Raw genomic sequence first — 25,719 nt, forward strand, 5'->3', positions numbered from 1 at the left:
CATGAAATTTCTGCGTATATGCAAATAACTCGAACAAACAAGTAAAAGATGATACGCCTTTCATTGCAAATGTTTTCAAGCTGACGCTCCGATAATTACGCAGTAAGTCGGAATAATTAAGTTAACAAAAGTTACTTTATTTTGCTCACTACCTTGAAAATACTATGCAATTATTTTATTGATTCTCGGCCACAGCTGATGAATGTTTCGAAAATTCCCGATTGCGTTCAGATTCTTTCACAATTTAGTTGTATCTAGATCTCAGTGCTTTTCCCAAGTTTGAAAGTAAAATCTTACCAATGTTACGAGGAATAAGTCGGACAAAGTTTAGAAGCATTGTCATGTTAATCTCTGTAGTTATATTACTGAAAAATATATTGACGTTTTTACGTCACACGTCACGGCATACTGACGTCGTTAGGAAACCCAAATTGGGTAATAGTTTTACAAGTAATGTTTCAAAACCCAACATTTTGTTTATCCTTGCGGATGACTACGGATATAATGACATTGGATACCATGGATCCGAAATAAAAACACCAAATTTGGATAAACTTGCGATGTCAGGAGTGAGGTTAGAGAACTATTACGTACAACCAATCTGTACACCAACACGAAGTCAGCTACTTACAGGCAGATATCAGGTTAGTTGACTTTTTACATCTGAACATTAAAAGAAATCAAGTTGTTATATCATTTGGATAGAATGAATGCTCAGTAAATAGATCCTCAAAAGTAATGAAAGAAATACATTAAAACGTAAATACAAAGTGATTTATATTTACTAAAGCTAAGAGTCATCGCCTCTTCTTCTAAGAGTAGAGTGGAAATCAAAAACTTCTTGTCCAAAACTGTTTGTCAAATTTCAGTATTATTTTACACAAATCATTGCCTAAAATTGTTCAAAAACATTGCTGCCAGAGGACGTGGCTACGTTTCAGTATGTGTAAATAACAACAATACAAATTCTACTACGGATAAATAAGTTTAAACCTTTATAGTCTCATCTATGCACAAACAACGTCAGAAACATAATATACACTACATCAATACATAGTACATAGCCATTCAATATAGAAGAATTATTAGAAACTTATCACAATAAATACATCAACATCACACCATATAACAATAAAAGGTATATACAGCATACAACTGAGGAACAACAGTTAATTGAAGAATAAAAAGTTACTAAAACCAGCACAAATAAGACACTGAAGAAATAATACAAGCACTAATGCGCATATTAAGAAATAGTTTAGAAAATCAGATATCAGCCTCGATCAGATCGAGAGTGAACTAATTAGCAGCTGCTTCTCAGTGGAAATAAAACACTTTATAATAATTTAAGAAAATGTGAGCATTATTTACACAAGCTAAAACTACGTCTTTGTAATATGTTAAAACAGGTTTTGGCACATAACCTTACCAAATAAGCATTTGTGAACAGAACCTTAAGTTGATCACTTTTGCACAGATTAAGAAAATTATACTCATGAGTAACAGCTTTCTTAAACAGCTCACTTCTAAGATCTGTCTAATAGTACATGACTTTCGTCTTCCAATACTTTACAGAATGGACATGTACGTTCATTTAATGCTAAATTTTCAAATCTGCCTGTTTCGATACGTATTGGGGCTTCTCCGCATCTAAATTTACTGAATGCGGCTCTTTGTCTAAGTGGCAATAACATTTTACAATAAAGCTCTGCTTCAAAATTGATTTTAAAAATACGATATGTCCTAAGTTTATTACGACCTCTCCATGTTAGTTCTATCAATGGATTCAGGGCGAAAGTGCACAATGTTACTCTTGTTTACATTCAAAGACATATCATTTAGACCACACCAGACTTGTAAAGCATTTAATAACAATTGTAAATCGTGAGCATTTTCTGCCAACAGTAATGCATACAATAATATATACACAATTTCATCATCAATATTGACACCTATGTTCATTGACTTAAGAAACAGTGCTAGATCATAAATCTATACAGATTAAAAAGCAGGGGAGACAACACACAACCCTGTCGCAAGCCGCAGTGGACATCGAAACAGTCAGTTTTAAATGAATTTACTCTAACACATGAAACAACAGACGAGTAAAGTGATTGTACCGCCTTTAACATTTTCCCAGAAATACCAGTATCGTCACGTGTGACCTTTTCCCGTAATTTAGAACGATTGATAAAATCGTATGCTTTCCGAAAATCAATAAAAGCAGTAAAAGTGGACTGTTTCAGTTTTTTCCTGGTTTCATTGAGACTAAAGACCCAATATGATCGGTGGTACTTCGTTTCTTTCTGAAACCGTTCTGCTCGTCTGCCAGAATATTATTATCTTCTATCAAAACAGATAGCCTACTATTCAATATAATACAATATATCATGTACATGATACATGCTAGTGCAATTTCTCTATAAGACATTGGATCTCGTCGATCAGAAGTAGATGACTCGGGAATTGGATTAATGATACATTTGTTCCATAAAGAAGGTACAATGCCGTTATCAAAACAAATGTTAAACAATACGTGAAGAAACATAACTGATGTATCATTTTTGAAAACCTCTGGCGGAATTTCGTCAACACCACTAGCTTTACCTCTTTTTGCCGTATCAATGGCTTTCTTAACTTCAATAATTGTGATATGTTCATTGAATGTAACATGATCTACAGAGTCAGTGGAAACAGCGACAGCAGAAGAAGAATTTACATTTGTTCGATTAAATAATGAACTAAATTCATTTTTCCACTTAATTAAAACATTATCAATATTGGTAGAAACTGAACCATCCTCGTTGACGACTTCCATAGGAATCGATTTACTTTTAGATTGGCCTACACCTACTCTACCTATCGACCGCCAAAACTTAGACTGATCAACATTACATTCGTTTAAAAGTTCATCTTGCATAAAATACCAATATTTCCTTTTAGATTTTTGTATTTCCCGTTCAAAAAACTTTCTAATATTAACATACACAGATTTTAGTCTCACTTTATCCTGCCTATTACAACAATTTAACCAATTACGTTCAGCAATACACAACTCAGACCAGAGGTCGGTTAAGCTGTCATTCCACCATGGTTTGCCCTGTCTACGCTTCTTATTACTACTTCCTCCAGGAAAAATTGTTTAAAAGGGAATATCAATATATATGTTTCTTTAGATTATTTCACACCAGTCATCGTAAACAGAATACATATCATTCTGAGAGCGTAAACCTTGCTCTAATTTATCAATAACTGCATTGACTTGTAATAACACATCATCTTTACATAAAATGATTACTTATATTTCTAAAATCAAATTTATCATATGAATTAAAATCTGGTGAATTGACGTCCGGATCCTCGATACAAGAAGTAACTGTCTTCCAAGAAAGCAAAGAGTGATCCGGTATACTGCTTGGAGCTAAGGTATGTAACTGATCCGTACCATTGATTACATCCGAGGTTAATGTAACAGCAAAACCAAACATATTGCTAAGATTACCATTTGTAGTTACACAGTAGTCCACTACAGATAGCCCTTTTACTGAGACTGAGTTAAAATTATTTTCATTATTGCTTCTGCCATTCAGCATGCACATGTTTGTATTGATCAAAAAATCAATAAATAGTTCACCATAGGCATTATTAGAAATATCCATGACATTTCTAGGGGGAACACTATCAACCCCAGCTATAAAATATTCTAGGTCTCCACATCTACTGTTAAAGTCACCACATACGTATATCATACCATCATTCTGAAACTTATAAATATCAACAAGAAGGTTGTCGTGAAATGAATTGACATCAAAATAACGTGAAGAATTTTCTGGTGGCAAATAACATACACAGGGCAACAATGTAAAAAGCTCAAATTTGCATAAAATACCTTCATATGAACCCTGCAGTATAGAAATATCAAAACTATCAAAAAGTGACTCTCTAATTAAGAACCCGACTCCTCCAGACCCTGCTCTAGCGTTACGGTGAATAACCTTACGGTTTAAACTGAACCAACGATATCCATCAACGTGAAGGCTGTCATTACCAACTAAATGAGATTCTGCAATAGCTGAAATATCAAAATTAAAATGTAAAATACAAGCAGTTCGTAAAATGTCATTGTCAGAATTAGGGGTCTTGTTCCAAACACGGACATTCCAAAACCCCGCTATTAAATAATCACGTCTGTCTCTTGCACCGTTACCACCACGACGACCACCTGCACCGCTCCTATCGTAGTTGTTGTTACCATGACGACTGCTCCATTCCCCGCCATTGTAACCACGTGAAGTACCGCGACCATTGCGACGTTCATTTTAAGAAGGTCGACGGTTATCACGTGACCGAGAACTGTCTCTACAACGTTCATGCTGATCTGGAGCACTCATATGAACAACACGTGATCCTTTTACTACTAAGTCATGATGTTTCAAGACTCGTGATATTTCACGAAAATTGCTGGACATCAGTCATTTAGCATGAGATTGATCATAGTTTATAAAAACATTCGAATACTGACGGCTGCTCTTGAGAGTATTTTTCTGAACCATCACTTTACGTTTTTTTTCCTCATGTGAACTAAACGAAACTATAATAATCCCGGGTTGCGAATGATGGGGTGCGCTTTTACGGATGACACTTGCACAGGAAACATCATGAACCTTGAAGCCATCTTTAATCAGAGAGTTATATATATCGTTTTCTGCTGATGTCCTCATCTCGAGATTCTGGAAGTCCTCTAATGACAACGTTTAATGAAACATTCGGTTCTTCAGGCGCATTTTGATCGTTGTGGTTCCTTGAAACCCCTCTCAGCTTGTCATTAATGTCCTGAAAATCGGCTGAGATGTCAAACTTGATCTCCTCTTTGAAAGAATACAGCCTACTTTCTATATCCTTACGAATGCGACTCAGCTCTGTGTTCACTCTTTTATCCAACAGTTGAGCCACTTTGGTAGAAATGCGCTGCTCCAGCCCTGCTTCCAGCTTATCCATCCGCTCATTCATAACAGCAAACTGCATATGTATATCCGCCGCTAACGTAGCAATTAAATGTTCCACTGACGAATTAGGTTGGCTGTTAGTGACCGACTGAGGCTGGCTGTCATGTGTGTCTTTCTGATACAATGTACGTTTAGCTTTGGTCGTAACTCTAGCCTTTTTCATATTAGAATCAGTAGCACAAGGTTCTGAGGCATTCCGCTTACGACCACTTTGTGTAGATGGGAAATACCGGAACTGTTCCTGTAACATCAGCTTGCACTGAAGGCAAATAAGAATTTTAATGAGTGTTTTAAACACGTGTGGAATGGTGTAAAATATGACTTTATAGACCATTCGGAGACAATATACAAGCTGTAACAGTCAAATAACATCTCTCACTGCAAGACAAGAATAGAGCTAATCGAATCTTTAACACGTTGATACGAAGTAACATACATATTTCACAATGATTTGGCTGAAATGTTCTTTTTAAAATTTGATTACTTCAACTAAATTCCTCTGGCATGTTGTCAAATTCCTTTAGATGATTTTGCTTCGTTAAAAAACATGACTACCAAGAGTTACAATCTTTTCCCTTATAATAATGTGTAGAGTGGACACTAATATGTCATTGTCAAAGCTGCTTGTAAGATTTTAGTATTATTTCAAACAAATATTTGCCAAAGTTGTTCAAATCATACCGATTCATTACAAGAAACCTTGCAGCCAGAGGGCATGGCTACATTTCGGCATTTGACAACATATTAAAATTCATCTACAGAACAATTTGTAGTGTGAATTCGTTCTTAATTTTTCATTAAGGTGTATTAATTTGAGTTTCCGATTTGAACTAGCGCTACTCGGGTTAGAGATAAAGGGTCAGCATGGACCTCTTGTTCAAAAATACTACCCAAGTGTATTTTTAAAAGAACTGCAGCTTACATGTAGGTTGGTGTGTGTGTGGGGGGGGGGGGGATAAGGTTTACCGTGCAATCCTCCCCCCGCCCCCTAGAATTTTTTCATAGGTACCAAATGTTCGGCAGGACCAACTCTTTCAAAATGAAAAAATGTTCCCATGAAAAAACCTCTTTTGAACTATATATGATTTCACTGTTTCCATGGCAACCGTTCATTTTTGGAAAGGACAACCATATAGATGATAATCAGTCATATCTTGGTCAGTTTTGGTGTTAAAACAATAAAAATAATATCAAAATGGAGCTACGACATTGGCCTTAAAATAGCAGCATTTTTATATTAATTAACTAATTTGCATATTCATGACTACATTTGTATTAATGAGAATATTACAAACTGACAAAATTTTATTAGAAAATAATATTTTCTAAGTTTGAAATCAGTTTAAATGTACCAAACAGTTTTGATCTGATCTGAAAGTCTCTCAGTGTTTTCTTAAATAGTATTTTGTAATACTGATGGTGACTTTTTTTACTCCAGAATAGGTATGTTTAGCTAATTTGCATGAAATTAACCACTACCACAACCAAGGCGTCAGGAAACAAGATACCACGAAAATTTAATAAAATTATATAATTAATTTTTATCAATAAAATAACAATTATGTGAGCTGTATTGTTTGGAAATGTAGTTTAAACACCCTTTTCGAGGGAGGAATCAGTATGTAACATACTTTACACATGTTACGTCACCATTGCAATAATCTTGTTTTATTACATAAATTATTTAGAAAATATAGATCAGACAGTTTTGATCTGTCATGTGACGTCTCTCGGTCTTTTCTAGAATAGTATTTTGTAACTCTGAAAGTAAATAGTTTTTTCTACATTAGGTATTTTAGCTAATTTGCATAAATTAATCTATGCTAAAACAGACATCTCTGGAAACAATATGTAACTAAAACTTAACAACATGATGAAATAAACTGTGGTCAATAAACTTGTGTTATTTGGGCTATATCATATGAAAATATAGTGTAAACACTTTATTTGAAGGAGGAATCTATTTGTAACATACTTTACACATGTTACATGGCCATTCCAATAATCTTGTTTTATTGTATCGTTATTTTCTCAGAAAATAGTATAGGAATATTTAGTCATCAAGTTATTAAATACTCTTAACGAAACAGTATAGTTCCATACTTCCCAAGCAATGAGATTTTTCCATAACAGCGCTTTAAAATACGTTACCACTGTATTTTTTTTTTTTTTTTTTTTTTTTTTTTTTTTTTTTTTTTTTTTTTTTTTTGTTTGAGGCCCTTGGAGGGTAACCCCGTTTATTTTTTTTTTTTTTTTACATAAGTCACAAAAACAACAGTGGTACAGAGGTAATTAATGTACATAAATATTTAACGATATGCATATTACTCCCCACTTAAAAGAAATTGTATGACTAATAACATTTTAAAGTACAAATAATTCTAACTATTTCAGAACCTTTCGAAGTTGTTTAACGAGGCGTTACTTTTGATGAATCTAGAGCCCGTTCTTCCCAAAACTACTATATCCATATTTTTTTGATTACAGAAGATTTTCTTTTCTAGTCTTATTCCAATGCCGAAAAAATCAAAATCCAAAGGAACAAGACCAAAAACGTGGGATGTGCTTGATAAGAGAGACAACTCTTGAGACCTTAAGTACTTTGTTAACTAAGGGAGACAAATGCTATTATTTATCCAAAATACCCCTGACTTACAATAAAGTTCAAAAAGAATAAAAGATTAAGATCAGGAGAGTATTGTGCATGTCAAAAAACAGCATATTACAGTTTGAAGTATTATTTCAAAACATGAATGTATCACATTAAAGAGTCATATTGTCAGTGCAGTGCAGTGGAGACCTACCTTAATTGGATAAGAGTACTTAGTCTTCATTGACAAGTAGGGTGGTGTAATTTCCCCAAATTGAATTAAATTTCAACATTTTATTGTCTTTTTTGGCATTATACAGTTCTGTTTTAATTAAGAGTTGTACTTGGCGTTTAAATAGCAAAGTGCTAGGAACTATATTTTTCATTTTACATCTATAAATGGTCCATTTTGCAGCTAGAATTATGTTTGTTATAGCTGTACTAAATGTTGTGTTTCCTAATATAATATCTACATTTGACCAATCTGGTACTATTGCAGGACACTTGGCTGTTAACCACTCTTTTGCATTATGCCAGAAAGTTGAAGTTTCATGACAATCAATAAACAAATGTTTTAAAGTTTCTCTAGATGTGTTACAAAAACTACATAAATCATTTCTTATTCCCATTTTCTGTAATATACAATTAGTACCTAGTATTCTATGGTTAATTCTAAACTGTAGCCACTGTAACATAGGGTCTTTTGTAACAGAAAAGGGCAGTTTATATAAAGATTTCCAGTCAAGATTTGCAGCAGGGTTCAGCTCATCACACCATTTCCTCTTTGAGGTTGGAAAAACACTAGGGTTGCATAAAAAGTCATAAATATTTCTACATCCCTTGATTTGAGAATTTATTATTTTAACGGTCAAAGGTTGCATGGAGTAGGTTCTTTGTTGCTAGATGAGTAATGTTTAAAGTACCAATAAAGCTTCTCATTGCTTCTATAACTTCTATATTCTAAAAAGTTTGTATTTATATTGAATAACCTAACGAAATCTTCAAAAGACAGAAAATTACCATTTCTGTCCAGAAAATCATTAACAAAAACAATACCTTTTCTTACATATCTGGGAAAACAAACACATGTGCCTCCCACCTTAAACATGTTATTGTGCCATACTGGCAGACGGCAAAAATTCACCCAAGACTTTGGATATTTTGCATTCAGTTTAAGAAAACCTGTGAAAACATCTTTCCAGAACTTATTTTTTACTATATTCATCTTAATTTTACAAAAGTTGCAACCAAATTTAGTCAAATTGTTAATAAACGGGTATAGTTCTTTGACCATGTTAAAATATTTAGTGTTATAGTTCATGTACTTCTCAGCCATGTGATTTTTAATGAAGACATAAAAGTTTCAAGATTTATCATTCTCAATCCTCCATATTCGTATGAATTCATAACAATGTTACTTTAATTTGTCCGGACCAGAAGACCAAAGGAATTTAAAGAAATAGTTTGAATTTTTTGATAGTGCCAAGACTTGGATTAGGCAAGCTCATAATAAGGTGATTTATCTTAGAAAGAGCTAGTGTTTTAATCACTACAACCTTACCTATTGGACTTATTTGTCTCTTTGACCATTGATTAAATAATTTTTTAATTTCCTCAATTTTTTGTAAGTAATTGGCCTCAATTATATTGTTCATATCCAGTGTGAAGTTAACACCAAGTAATTTAAAACATTTTGATTCCCACTGTAAATCGAGATCTTTACCACTGTATTTTGCTGTATTTAGAAATATGTAGGAAGAAAATTAAATCATTGTTATCAATATCATGATATCATTGATTTGTTAAAACTTTAAAGTATTAATTCTAACATTCTTTCTTTACTTTTGTCAAACAAGAAATCATCTGAAACAGTTATTACACATTCAATGTTCCTTTTTCATTTTGAATTAATGCATCTCTCAGTTTCATTATACTAATATCAGTTTCTTAATTATGTTGTTGTTTTATTTGATGGTTTCAATATTGTTGTCAATAATTATATTTTACTTTATGTATTTTTATGTATATATTCTGTATATATTAATTATGTATAAATCCCTGCTAGCATCCATACACTGATAATAGGGTCACAATTTGGGGCTGCCTTTCATAGAAAATGTTCTTTAATGGAATATTTATTTTGTGTGACTGTGAGTGTATCTATTTACGTGAGAAACAAAACTTTTTGTTTTTGAGTTTCAGAAAAACATGCGTTGTATTGAGATTTTTATGGGCTTATTAACAAAATATTCACTGTTGAAAAGCAGCACTGAACAAAAACTTTAAAAACAAAATGAAATATTCAGGTAATTTTAGTAATCTTCAGATTTTAACTTATGACATTGCAAAAAGCTGTCGAGAATGTGAACAATATTAAGTGAAAACCAAAATTCTTCAGAAAATAATTACATTATGCTATTCAAAACTTTTAGGAAGATACTGAGTGCCTTCTTAACGATACTCCAGAGTTGCTGAAAACATGTTGCAATAGACTTTATGAAGATATTTTAGAAGCAAAGAACGCAACCAAGCAAATAAATAGCAGACTCAGTTGGATCAAGTCTGCTAATGAGAGGTAACGAAGTGTGAATCACACCTTACGCCCTCTAGAACTGGCTTAAGAGGAATTCTGTTTTTGTAAACATGGTCCAAAAGCACCAGAAAATCTAACAACACTGAAACCGTGTACGAGTAGACTTTTTACAATCATCACATGGCACTTTAAGACTTTTTAAAATGATCCTTTGGAACACAACTAAGCAAAAGCAAAATAACAGCTGACTTGATTTGATTGTGTCTGTTCATTAGATGTAGTGAAATGTGAAATTGCCCGCACACTCTTAGCACTAGCTTAAACAGTGTTCTGTTATAGTAAAATTGTATGGATTAGTTAAAATCTGAATCTTAAATCAGACGAAATGTCTGAAAAATATGAACTGCGCACAATTTGAGGCAGCTGCGTTACAAGAATCACATTCTGCACGTCTTGATTAAGATGTGACTTACGATATTTTCACTTTAATGTTACCTAATATAGCATATTTACTTTCTTGTTGGTTAGGTGTTATGAATAATATGTTGCTTTATAACATATTATTTATAAAATAGAAAGCAAATGACAAAAGAAGATCATAGGCTCTCAAAAATGACTTTATTTTTTATGAACATTTGATTACACTCTGATTCTGAAGCAATTTGTATCATGCTCTCAAGTTTCTTGCTACAGTTTGAAATTTTGACAAAGGCGTGTCAAGCCTTTGTCATAACCTTTGATACGTAACTTGACTGATGATCAAACTTTATTTGTTGTGATTGATGCATAGTTTGAACTTTCTCTTTGTAATGTTACTCTTAATGTCCCGGTATATCCAGGAATATTCCATCACATAATACAGTTTAGTCCTTGTCTGCACAATTTAAAATATTAAAAAAAATATTTTGTACATTCTGTCATTCTTGTTTTAAAATGACTAAAATAGTCTTCTTTTAATTTCATATCTATAAAGTTTTATATTTCTTATATCTTGATTTGGTATCACTAAAATAGTTTTGTCAACCTGGTAAAAGTTTTAAATCTAAAGTGTTTACTTAAATACTTGTTTTGGTTTAGCACCGCTTTGCAACAGAAATTCAGTTATGTAATGTTGAGCAGTTAACCTAACAAGTGCCCCTAGATCCTGTACCGGAACTACTCAGTTCTCTACACGCAAGTGCTAAGTTCTCAGTATTATACAGATGTAAGTCTACTGACTTCAGACACGATATTTCTATTGAATCGTCATGGAGAGCAAAGGCCTCATCCAGATACCGGATTCAAGACCCTATGATTCGTCCTATCGGACTAAGGTTGGTTTTGAATACTATTTCTAAAATTAAAAAAAAAAAAAAAAAAAAAACAACCTTTTATAAAACTTGATTTATTTTTACTTACAGGAAGACTGCACATATCAACTGTAAGATCATAATATTAACAACGCACAGATGGATATTATTGTATAATTTATTGAAATTCCATCTAAAATTATAGTTACATGGATGGTGCAATATATATTATAGGCAATTTTTGAAATAACGGAAGACAATCTTCTTAAAACTTACCGCTAACAGTTTAAATAAATCAGTATGTGACAATTTGGGCTTCAGTTTCTTCTTAAATATCTTTTCAAAAAGCAATGGTAGTGGTAATGTATTTTAAAGTGTGTTACGGAAAACATCACACTGTCTGACAAGTAAAGAAGCATATTGTATTATTATATTACAAAATAAGTAATATTAATTATGTTCCTGGAATATTTTCTAAATAATTGATGCAATACAACAAGGTTGTTGAAATGGTAACGTAACATGTGTAATGTATGTTACATTTTTATTCTTCCTTTAATAAAGTGTTAACTATATGTCTGCAAACATTATAGACCACATAAAAATTGTTATTTCATTGATATCAATTAATTGTATCATTTTATTCAGTTTTAGTAGTCTCAGAATTTTATTCGTTGTTTGTGATACTGGTTAATTTTATGCAAATTAGCTGAGCACATCCGGTTTTGAGTAAAAAAAATACCATAAGAGTAACAAAATAATATATTAAAAACACCGAGAGACCTTAAGACCAGACTAAAGCCGTTTGGAACATTTAAATTGATTTGAAACTTAGGAAATGCTATTGTTTAACAAAATTTTGTCATTTTGTAACATTCTCATTAATATTCATAAATATGCAAATCAGTCAATTAACATAAAAATGCTGTTGTATCAAAGCCAATTTCTTAGCTCTATTTTGACACCATTTTTATTGTTTTATCACCAAAACTGACCAAGATACGACTGACTATCATCTCTATTGTTGTCTTTTTCAAAAATGAACGGTTGCCATGGAAACAGTGAAATCATATATAGTTCAAAGAGTTTTTTATGGGAATATTTTTTTATTTTGAAAGAGTTTGTCCTGCCGAACAATTTGGTACCTATGAAAAAAGTCAAGGGTTGGGGCGCATGGTAGACCTTATTGGCCCCCGTCCTAATATTATTAATAGCATGCTACCTAGATTCAGATGTTTTTATGTACATAACAGTTTTTTTTAAACTAACAATGTCATTGAACTTTCCAACAGAATGTCATGAAATATTTCAAAAAAGAAAATTTTTCGTTTATGCATATATCTCGAACCAAGAATTTAAGGATGATACATGTACATCGTTCATTGTCACTGTTTTCAAGCGCACGCTCCGGTAATTACGCCGTAAGTCATTATATATATTTATCAAGGTTTCAATCGACAATATGAATTGCCTTTGACCATTTACTTCCATAAAAATTATGGCAAAGACACTCTGTGATATAGACAATACAATATACTATATACCAGCCAATAAAAAATTATGGCAAAGACACTCTGTGATATAGACAATACAATATACTATATACCAGCCAATAAAAAATTATGGCAAAGACACTCTGTGATATAGACAATACAATATACTATAAAACAGACAATAAAAAATTATGGCAAAAACTCTCTGTGATATAGACAGTACAATATACTATAAAATAGACAATAAAAAATTATGGCAAAGGCTCTGTGATATAGACAATACAATATACTATAAAACAGACACAAAATAATAAAAAATTACAAAATCAAACAGCAAGAATAACACAATTGCATGATATTAAAAAACATGTTACATGTGAGTATACATATATGAATTATAACAGATTTCACATGACATGGTATTTCTAAAAAAGTTAAAGTTCCAATAGACATTGATTCTTTGACAGATTTTGCTATTTTCAACATTTTCCTTTTACTTCTCTTTGACATGAGATAATTAAATATTTGTATACTGAGCCAGGTAATGGTACACATGTTTTTAAATTGTTCATACGTGTATCAGCACAACGTAAAATGGAACTCAGTTTCAGTATAAAGTTTAACATAGCAATAGTTTTCTGTATTTCATCAATAGTAATCGGATGATTGGACGATCTAATTCCTCAACGATATGTTATACTTAAATTGTCATCATTAAACTCACTGTGGTCAAACTGACTGTATTAATTATTTGAGATATTTGAAAAATAATTTGCAAAAATCATTTAAACTATCATCACTATACATATTGTTCGAATTCTTAAACTTCTTAATGTACTTCCAAAATTTTCTTGGAGACTTTTAACTCATTTCTTACAGTTTCTGTTGCTCTTCTGTTGCGATACACTTCGCATTATGTTTAGCAGTAACATAACTATTTCTGCTATGTAACTTTATATTGCTAACCTGCTACAACAAACAACGTGGAACAAACGCACCTTTAAAATACAATGCAATTATTTTATTGACTCTCGGCCACAGCTGATAAATGCTTCGAAAATTCCCGATTGCGTTAAGATTCTTTTCACAAGTTAGCTTGATTAAGATCTCAATGTCATTTGCAAATTTATTTATAGTTAAAACGTAGTCATGTTGCGAAGAGAAAGTCGGAAAAGACTGAGGAATGTTGTCTTGATAATTTCTGTAGTTATACTCCTGGGTCCCGTTTTATCATTGGTCGTACGCCCTGTCTTAGCTAAGGCTTGGTCGTACGGCCGTTCTTACGTCCACGTCGCGTTTTATCAAAAAGATCGTAGACCTGTACGACGTCGTAAATAAGAGACTTAACTTTACGACTGGTCCTGAGTAGTCTCAAGTTGACTGGAAAGTCTTAAAAATGGCGGTTATACATGCAGCTCTACCCTTGCGTCGGCGCCGCGCTGCCCGTGTCTTTCGTGCCAGGGCCAGTTTGGACGAAATGCGAGATGTGGACATTCTGGCAAGGTATCGGCTTACCAGAGAAGCTATAGGATTCTCGGTCACAAACAATCCCGCGGGCTTCTGCAGACGTTAATACACACACAAAAAAAACGTGTATTATCTCTACATTTCAGTCTCCTTTTATTTCTGATTGATTTGTTCTATGCTTCCACAAGATCATCTCATAGATTTTATTATTATATGTTTTATTGTAAAATTCAGATATTTTTCAAAATTAGGTCAAAGCCCCATATCTATTTCTGTAGCATACCATACGGACTGCCCACTAGTTTTTACAAAAAGCCTTGTTCAGAATTAGCAGAGAAATCCGTCACTAACTTGACACTTACTAGTACCTCTTCGTTTGATGCCCTTTGCAGACGAACGAGACAAAGAAAAGTTAAAAGGAATAAATTTCAACATTTTCCTTTCCACGTGTTTTAGTGTTAATGTGTATAGTATACCCATTTTCAAAGTCTCCTTTTTTACCAACACGACTGAAATTTATAATTCCGGTTTGTACATAGATGTTGTTAAAACATGATGTTATTTTCTTTCCGAGACGTCATCTGTTATTTTGATATCAGTTGTGTGACTGCCCAAGGTAATATATTTTTGACTTCTAAACATTTGTTGCCATAAAGATTTCTAACAAAAATCGAAAATGGTTGCTGTAGGACTTATGCTGAAATGCATTCATCATTTTATTCTGATTTTTCTTAAATAATCTGCAAATGTAATAGCAAAAGGTACAGCAAAGAAATGAAAAAAATGTATAAAGCAATGCCGTATGCGTATGTCATATGCAGCCATAAAACATCATAAAAAAGTAATCATTCACAAAATATTTTACTATGATTACTATTTTCGTATTGAATCTCCATTTTACTTTCTTTTTTTATTTTAGAAACAATGATTTTATCTCATAGAGAATTGTATCACGTGCGATATGATAATGATATATAATTGTTTAGTTTGGCAAACAGTATACAGGAGGATAGCATATTAGATATACAGTTAAGTGTATAATGAAACTACAGTCAGATTCTTTTTTCAGATATATGCCTACTTTGACCTAAAGGATCTAGACTTTTACGAGTATGCATTTGATAATAAAAAACTATGGTCTCTTTTTAGATACATACCGGCTTACAGAGCGGTGTAATTTGGCCCACGGAACCTAGTAGTATACCATTAGATAGCAAAACTATCGCCGACAAGTTATCGGATGCCGGCTACTCTACACATATGGTTGGAAAATGGCATCTCGGGTACCACAAACGGGAATATCTCCCCACAAGACGTGGCTTTCACAGTTTCTTTGGTAAAACAGTTTCCTAACGCTTTGATATTATAAATTAAGGGTTATTTTTTTTTTTTGGAACAACCGTCATTCTAGCAAAAATTGAAAACTTCAAAAGAGACATTCTAACTAATAGTTTCTTGCTATAACCTATACAGCGTCAATAATCAAGGTAAAACGGATTCACTAGTTTTCTAATTATCGGAACAATATAATATCTCGGTTCAGGTGGAAATGTATGAGCAACTGCTATATAAACACAAGTTGTTTAGGGATTGATATATTTCTGCCTGTACATCTCGGCGTGTTGTTAATTTCGGTGGTGCATAATACTTCCAAAATGTTATTTATTTATATAGGTATACTTGCATACTTGGTTTCAAAGTTCTAATTATATAGAACAATGTGCTTCCAAAAGTACATTTAAACTGAATACATGTATAATTACAATCTGAAGTAAAAAAGGTCCATAGTAAGTCAATAATAAAAAAAAATTGTTATCCGTTTATCCAATTTGAAAATAAAAACAGTAACAGATTATCGCCAAAACAAAACCAACAAAAATCAAAGCATTGTAAATACTGGAGGACGGATTGTCTTGAAATGTATCGACTCTGTCAGGCCCGAGATCAGCAAAGTCTCTTTTCTGTTGGGACTGTTAAACTAGTAAATGTCTTTTTCAGTTGCTTTTTTTTTACAACAATGTAACAATTTCCTTGCCAAATTTCTATGTTCATTGTGAATTTAATAACTAAATATGAACAATGCAGACTATCATGATCAGACTGCACAGATGTCCATGTAGACACATACACACAATTACAAAACAATTTTACATTTTGTAATAACTATTGGTCCGATATACATCAAACTATAATAACATAGGGAACAGAACTGAAACACATTTTTAAGGTCACTAAATATAGCAGGGACGATCAGACTTTTAAGGAATACACATATAACTGATTACCGTGTTGCAAATTAAAATAGCTTGTGATAGCCAAATCATTTGAGCATGAAATATTTTGTTTTTGCTCTAAAAATAGTAATAAGTTTTACAGATTTACCGAGAGCTAAGTAATATTCTATACGGCAATATAATAAATTCCTTTCTCAATAAATTTCCAAGTATCATACATCATTGGAAAAGTATTTTACTTCTTTTGATTATTAAAAGCATCTATCAAAGTTCTATTATTCTATTTCACTTCTTTGTGGTGATTAAAAATAACAAATAGCCGAGCTTTTACTTCCCCTAAATTCTGAATTTTCAGTACAGCTAATTTATTTGTGAATTCCATTGATGTAAAATCTTCAATGAAAAATCCGTCATCCAGCGATAGGAACACTGTTATAAAGCGTGCTTAGTTTATTGGTCAGCGGGCACACCGAAATTCGTATATATGTATTATTGTGGTTCCACTGGACGGAATTGTCTTCAACAATCCGTCCGAAAACTAATCATTTGGTAAGGTCAAAATTATATATTGGATGCAATATGCGTATTAAGGCCAAATATTCTAATTTCCTTCCACCCATCCCTTGCGCCAACAAGCCAACTATTGATATAACATCATATATATTTTATTTTAAACAAGAATACTATTGTTTGTTTACATACTGCTGAAAATAGAAACGCCATAATACTGTGCGATACTTTTAGTATTGTATAGCAATATTTGTAATTCATTGTTGAAAGCACATATAAGTGATTCATTGACCGTAAATATACCACTGGAAAAACACCTCGGTGAGTTCTATTGATGGCTTGAAATGTACATAGGTGGAGTCCATTGACCTCAAATATACAACTACAAATAAAAGCACCTTGATGTGATTCACGGACTGTAAATATAAACTGCAAAAACACCTTGGCGGTGTCCACAGACCTTAAATACACAACTTGAAAATAACATTGATATAGCTCATTGGCCTTATATATACAACTTGAAAACAACATTGATATAGCTCATCGGCCTTATATATACAACTTGAAAACAACATTGATATAGCTCATCGGCCTTATATATACAACTTGAAAACAACATTGATATTGCTCATCGGCCTTATATATACAACTTGAAAACAACATTGATATAGCTCATTGGCCTTATATATACAACTTGAAAACAACATTGATATAGCTCATCGGCCTTATATATACAACTTGAAAACAACATTGATATAGCTCATCGGCCTTATATATACAACTTGAAAACAACATTGATATAGCTCATCGGCCTTATATATACAACTTGAAAACAACATTGATATAGCTCATCGGCCTTATATATACAACTTGAAAACAACATTGATATAGCTCATCGGCCTTATATATACAACTTGAAAACAACATTGATATTGCTCATCGGCCTTATATATACAACTTGAAAACAACATTGATATAGCTCATCGGCCTTATATATACAACTTGAAAACAACATTGATATAGCTCATCGGCCTTATATATACAACTTGAAAACAACATTGATATAGCTCATCGGCCTTATAAATACAACTTGAAAACAACATTGATATAGCTCATTGGCCTTATATATACAACTTGAAAATAACATTGATATAGCTCATTGGCCTTATATATACAACTTTTATATACACTACTTGAAAACAACATTGATATAGCTCATTTGAAAATAACATTGATATAGCTCATTGGCCTTATATACACAACTTGAAAATAACATTGATATAGCTCATTGGCCTTATATACACAACTTGAAAATGACATTGATATAGCTCATTGGCCTTATATATACAACTGCGAATGATCCTCGTAGAAGTCCGCTAGCCTTGAGTGTACAACTGGAAAAGCACCGTGATCAGGTCAATTGACAGTAGATATACAACCGGAAAACACGTAGGTGGGTTAAATTCTTTGCTTCCAAAGGATCTCTGTACAGATTTTATTGACTATCACAACAGCAATCGTAAAGTGCCGTGTGGCGGCTGTAAAATTGAATTCTGTGTTGGTATATTTTCTGGACCTTTGGGATCTTTGAGTCCATTCAACTAATATATAATAGAGTTCCGCTTAAGCCGTTGCTAAGGGCGTGAGAGGTGTTGCAAATTTCATTACCTTTCGTGAACAGAATCAATAAAACTGAGTCTGCCATTATCCTGCTTGGTTGCATTTTTTGCTTCCAAGGGACCTCTTTACAGTTTCTATTATTGATATCTTTTGTCTATATCGTATAAATTAGAGAGTTTTTTTATATTCTTCTTGATTTCAAGGTTTTCTAAATGGCCACAACGACTATTTTTCGTACCAATCGAGATACAAGACCTACAAAGGCTTTGATCTAAGGGAGAATGAGGATCCGGCAGAGATGAAGAAATACCATGGAAAGTATTCAACTCATGTACTTACTGAAAAAGCTATAGATATCTTCAAGCAAGACAGAACGGGAAAGGTATTGCTCATTCATTTTACATATATAACATCGTAAATAGCGAAATGCTCTTATGCAGATAGTTTTCATTGCGGGACACCTATGGCAGGTGAACGGCTGATAACTACACTGATTTAAACTTGTAATGTTCATGAAGTTCTAGTCTTGTTTCTTTTTCACACTTTGTTTGACTATCTGCTATAACTTATAAGTAACCTTCATACGCCTCTGTTGATTGTTTCTAGAATTTGTAAATCTGCCGTAACAAACTCCACATTACGCCATGTACGTTCTGATGTCCTTGTTGCTAGGGTTTCATGTATTCTAGCAGTCTATGTACCAATACAGTATCCCCATACACAATTTCTAAATTCACGAAGTCCTTGGTTCATTTCCAAATCTTATATATCCCATGCTCTCCATTTTCCATTACACGAATTTTAGTATCAAGATCCTTTGCTCATTTTCTGTCTGTTTTTGTTTCTTCGCCACATATTGTTGATTTTTTCAGCCGTTATTTGTATGTCTATCCTTCCAAGCACTCCATATCCAACTGCACGTTTGCGAAATCCTTGAAACACATATTTTTCCTTGTTGCATTGTTGCATCGTTTTAACTTCGTGGGCATGAAAATTCGGGTTTTGGGCAAAACGGCAATTTCATTGGGATATAATAATAACAATATAATGTGTAGGAATTCTATTAGTTCGCTGGGATTGACACAGTTCTTCTCTATCCTTTCAGCCGTTGTCTGTGTTGTGTATCTACCAGCCCGAGCTATACCTCTGCTATACCTATACGCAAAAAGTCCCTTACACAGTTCTCTATTCATTGTTGCTTGTTTTTAACAGTCATTGATTGCATATCTACCATTTCAAGCACCCTACCATAACAAGTTACCTTAACCCTTGACTCACTTTTTCACCATCTATTGTTGTTTGTCTTTCAGCCGTTCTTTGTATATCTAGCATTCCAAGCTCCACATACACCATTACAAGTTCCAGAATATTACTTGAACCAGTATAAACACATACAGCAGACTCCTGGCAGGAAAACTTATGCAGGTAAAATAATTTTTATTTTTTTCATTAACGTTTAGTTTAAAGTTTCCAAATAATATGCTTCATAAATTAAATTGCTTACACGCCCCCTCCCACCCATCCCTCATCTCCTCCCCCACCCCCTACCCATCCCTCATCTCCTCCCCGCCTCCTCCCCCACCCCATACACACATACCTCTTTATTTCTTAAACATTACTTTTTGTGCGTGGTCTTCACAAGGATTGAATGTATGAAAGAGAATTTAATTTGTTGGTTTTAATGTCATACAACCTGTAGGATGACTTTGATAATAAAAAGAGAAGAAATGTTGAGCGCTCCTATTATCACAAAACAGAGTTACCGGTATTCTATATTTTATGTCATTTTATTATATTAAAAAGAAAGCGACAAAAGTCATTTTAATGAAATATATATTACTCAAAAAATCATACATATACTTTGATAAATTAAAGCAGTGTTTATCTTATTATGATTTTGTTCTAATATTTGACCAGTACCACTCTGTAAGAGTTCTATTTATATTCGTGCAACAGTTCCTAAATTACATTTCAGCAAAGTTTTGTTTTACATCAGTGGTTTCTTGATATGTAGGTCACTGGGGGTTTCTTTTTTTTTTTTCAGCAATGGTGTCTTCATTTCTATTTCAGCAAAAGTAACTACATGCATATGACATCAATTTCACCGTTTATATGTCAGCAATAGGTTCTTTGATATACCACATTCAAAGTGGCATTATGTGCATCTTGCTGCACATAGTGTGTTTTTGGTGAATGTTTTATAAAAGCAATTTTCTGTTGCTGTGCATTTAAATGTGTTAAATTAACGATAATGCCGCATAATTATTCGAAGTTAATGCTTTACAAATAAAGAAATCGGACTAATAAAATAACAGTGTTTTTCTTCAGTCTTCTACGCAGTGATCCCCCTTACCTTAGGCAGAGATTTCTGAAGTTGAAGGGAAGTAATTCCTGCGTGCAGTTTAATTTTTCTTAAATAGACTGCTACATCAAAATAAAAAAGTCATAGTTGGAAAGTAATTATTTCGCACTGGTAACAGGAAGAGTTTGGTATATTGGGTTAAAAGTTATAACTTCCTCCACCCTTTTTACACACATATCTATTTCAGCCCGATATTATTTTAAAAATGCGCATAATTCCACTTGGAGCAATGGTTTCTTAATGCATATTACACTGGCGGTTCTTTATTTATATATCAGCAGTAGATTCCCACATATATTTGCAAGCAATGGTGTCTTCATTTATATTTCACCAATTGTGTCTCTATAAATTATATATCAGAATTAGTTCCTAAATATATTAGCAATGGTTTCTTCAGTTATATTTCACAAAGGGTTTGTTTGTTTTAATTTCAGCAATAGTTTCTTCATTTATATATCAGCAATGATCACTTCATGTTTATGTTAATATCTATGCCAACAATGGTCTTTTCATTTAGATGTCAGCAATGATTTATATTACAGAATAATATATATATATATTTATTTCAGCTATGGTTTCGTGCATGGATGAGGGCGTGGGAAACATTACTCGAGCTCTGAAAGATCTCGGAGTCTGGGATAACACATTACTAATCTTCTCATCGGGTAATTGTATTTTCATTTTTGTTTGTTTAGTTTAGTTTGGCTCAGAGTTATACAGAAACCAGTTTGAACACGTGGTGACTTTTCCGGCTTTTGATTGTTGTGGAAAACCCCGTTCACAACCATGAACTATTTTAAACATGGGTTGGTACCTGGACAGACCCACCAGCCTTCCAGGACAAAACTGTTGCCTGAGATCCGAATTTTTGAGAGCATTCCATCAAAATTTAATGTTGAAATATAGACCGGTCAACAACACATAGTATTGACCTGTGTTTGAATAAAGAGTCATTTCATAGAAATTGTACACTGGTACATAAAGAATACATGCTAAAATGTGTAGCTCTTACATATTTTTTAGACAACGGAGCAGAATATGGATCCGGCAGTAACAGACCTTTGAGAGGATTTAAGGGCAGCTACTGGGAGGGTGCTATCAAAGCGGTGGGATTTGTGCATGGAAAACTTCTCAATCATGAGTTGATAGGATCTGTATCAAAGGAATTACTTCATGTGACAGACTGGTTCCCGACGCTTGTTAATCTTGCGGGCGGTGACTTCAATGGAACCAAACCTCTTGATGGGCACGATCAAAGGGAATGTATTTTGTGAGTAATCGAACTGCAGATAAGTATTATCAAGTCTTTTGGATGATGAAAAAAGAACATAATCCTGTACACTTACCCTGTTAGCTTTTCGTCAGTATGACAGCAAAGCGGAACAAAATACAGGGCGTGAAAGGTGGACGAAGAAGTGGTGTGCATACTGTAAAACATTACCGTTATTTTTACTGTCATTCGACATTAAAAATTAACAGTACCAGTTCCGTAGCAGTTTTTACCTAGATATTTACGGCTTTAATATAGATCATTATTCTAACGATATTCAAAACTGGCAGTTGGTTACAGTTGTTTAAATGTACTTTTTACAGCTTCATGATGTTTGACGGCACTACATGTTATCTTTCTATGGGTCACCGTTAAATTTCCGGTAAAAGAAATGTCAGCTTGTTTCAAATTCTTTCTCCGTATTTCTCTACGGTGTATACCGTAAAATACTACAGGTACTGCCGTTGTCATTCACGGTTAACCGACAGCCAGTTCTTTTACCGTTAATTCAACGGTAATTTGTACATTGTATGAAATGTATATAACCAATGTACGAATGTTTGACGTCATTGACAGCAAGGGTTCCACCTGGCATCGGAATGCCAGACAGGTTTGCCGACATGGATATAATCTCCAGAAAAAACTAGTCCGGTATGCAAGAACTAACTTTGACCCCAATTATAGACTGATGTCAAAATTCATAGACCTTTTATTTCACATGTTGTTTTGACGAAATTATAGATAGAGTGAAGACGAAATGCATAGTCCTTTTATTTCAGATGTTGCATTGACGCAATTAGAGATAGAGTGAAGACGAACTGTATAGTCTTTTTTATTTCAGATGTTGCATTGACGCAATTATAGATAGAATGAAGACGAAATTCATAGTCCTTTTATTTCAGATGTTGCATTGACGCAATTATAGATAGAGTGAAGACGAAATGTATAGTCCTTTTATTTCAGATGTTGCACTGACGCAATTATAGATAGAATGAAGACGAAATTCATAGTCCTTTTATTTCAGATGTTGCACTGACGCAATTATAGATAGTGTGATGACGAAATTCATAGTCCTTTTATTTCAGATGTTGCATTGACGTCAGTTATATACTGCAGCAAGATTCATAGACTTTTAATTTCAGATGTTACATTGACACCTAGTCCTCTTATTTCAAATCATAATTGACGCCAATTAAAGAATGACGATAAAATTCATGGTCCTTTGATTAATTTCAGATGTTACAATGGTGTCATGTATAGACTGACAACAAATTTCACATAAAAAGCTTTCCTGTCCAAAAGCATATTAATTGTTTGTGTTTTTTTCGTATTTCAGTGAAGGCAAATCAAGCAAACGAAAAGAAATATTAATAAATATTGACCCAGTAGTGGTTGCACCAGGCCGTCCATTATTCAACAATACATTTGATACAACAATTAGTGCATCAATAAGACTGGACAAATGGAAACTTCTCACAGGTACTACAAGTAAGTAACCCGGATAAATTATTGATGAAACATAATTCATGTTTTAGAAAATGCACAATTCTAAACAAAATGACATCTGAAATTATATAACACGAAGGCAATATTGTTAAAAGTTTACTCTTATGTACCATAGTCTGTAGAAATCCAGTATGGATTGGATAAAAATGTACTAGTAAGTAGCAAACTGTGTAACAATCTCTCGAAAGGTAAGGTAGTGTATACCAATATTAGAATACCCAAAAATAGAGAGATGATCATTAAAATGTAATTCTTTCGATAAGGTTACATATTTCACACTCTTAAGAACTAGTAAGTTTATATAGGCTAAAGCAATCCATTTGCAGTTACAAGCTTTCTTCATTAGCAAAGGCTGTATCAAACTTTCAAACTGTTCCTTAAAAATAGAAACGTCTAGAAGGAATATCTTCTCACATTGTTACACATAGTGAAATAAAGTTATTTTCTATGTACAGAAGGCGGGCCCAGTCGAAGACCACGTAACCCAAACCTTTGGTTAATGAATATCGAGAAAGATCCTCATGAACTCGAGGATTTATCGGACCAGTACCCATCACTTGTACAGTACATGTTAAAACGATTACAATATTACCAAAGCACAGCCGTACCTGTTGTGAAACCACGACAAGACACTATGGCGGATCCTGCCCTTCTCGGTGGATTCTGGGGACCTTGGCTGGACGAGTAGGACAGAATATATCCAACTAAATATATTCTCATGTGATTTGGCCATATAAAAACATCAAAAAGGTTGCATACGTACATAAACACCAAACTGAATTAACGAATGAGTTTAGAACTTAATTGTCATAGTATTAACAACATATTTTATAACGTTTATACAAACGACATATGAGGGGCCTCCGTGGCCAAGTGAATAATGTCGCCGACTTTGAATCACTTACCCCTCACCGATGTGGGTTCGAGCATTGCTCGGGGCGTTCAATTTTTCATGTGAGGAAGACGTCCAGCTGGCCTACGGAGGTATGTGATTCTAACCAGGTGTCCGCCCGTGATGAAATGATGCACGGAGGGCCCCCAGGGGTCTTCCGTCGCCATCAAAACTAGAAAGTCACCGTATAACCTATTATTGTGTCGATGTTGCGTTAAAGTCAACAAAACAGAAAGAAGCAAAACAAACGACAGACGAGCCGCACCATGAGAAAACCAACATAGTGCATTTACGACCAGTATGGGCGCAGTTTGGTCAGGATCCATGCTGTTCGCAAATGCACTATGTTGGTTTTCTCATGGTGCGGCTCAATATTATGTGTTTCTCTAATTGCAATAGGCTTTGAAAGCGAACAACATGGATGCGCAGGCTGGTCTGGATCCACGCTGGTCGCAAATGCACTATGTTGGTTTTCTCATGGTGCGGCTCAATATTATGTGTTTTTATTGTTATGTATTTTTGCAGTGTTTTGTATGAACAAATTACGATCTTGGATAAAGAAATGTCCTGTGTTATTGTGTAACAACGGTTTGCGATAACATTTATAACTCGTAATTAAGCGAAAGTGGATAGTTTATACGTACTTGCGTATGAATATATCAATCTAGAAGGTACCATTTAGTATGACGAGTTACAACTAAATAGAACTGAAGTAAACAGGGCTTGTTACAGTGTACATCAAACAACCTATCCTCCTTTATCATCACACCAGTGTCAACTAAACATCGGCTCATTTATACAAAATTCTACTGACAATGACAACTAAACGAAAAATGTTTTAAAATTTTCTTGTCAGCAACCACAGTCCAGATTTCAAAATTATTTCATTGGAATTTACTTTGGGTGACCAAATTATACAGTTCATGCCATAATGTTAATGTTTAGAA

General features: G+C 33.5%; 1 protein-coding gene across 1 annotated transcript; it reads left to right on the plus strand.

Moving 5' to 3' along the window:
- Window positions 1-230: 230 nt before the first annotated feature.
- On the plus strand, window positions 231-25,345 carry LOC123535271 (arylsulfatase J-like). The gene is made up of 8 exons (XM_045317899.2): window positions 231-644; window positions 15,528-15,714; window positions 18,946-19,124; window positions 20,053-20,167; window positions 21,674-21,769; window positions 22,128-22,374; window positions 23,711-23,862; window positions 24,336-25,345. Exons 1-8 carry the CDS (start codon window positions 300-302, stop codon window positions 24,566-24,568), a joined length of 1,554 nt encoding a protein of 517 aa, XP_045173834.2. The 5' UTR covers window positions 231-299; the 3' UTR covers window positions 24,569-25,345.
- Window positions 25,346-25,719: the final 374 nt, after the last annotated feature.

The sequence above is a fragment of the Mercenaria mercenaria genome, chromosome 15 (genome assembly GCF_021730395.1).
Source record: "Mercenaria mercenaria strain notata chromosome 15, MADL_Memer_1, whole genome shotgun sequence".
NCBI classification, from domain to species: Eukaryota; Metazoa; Mollusca; class Bivalvia; order Venerida; family Veneridae; genus Mercenaria; species Mercenaria mercenaria.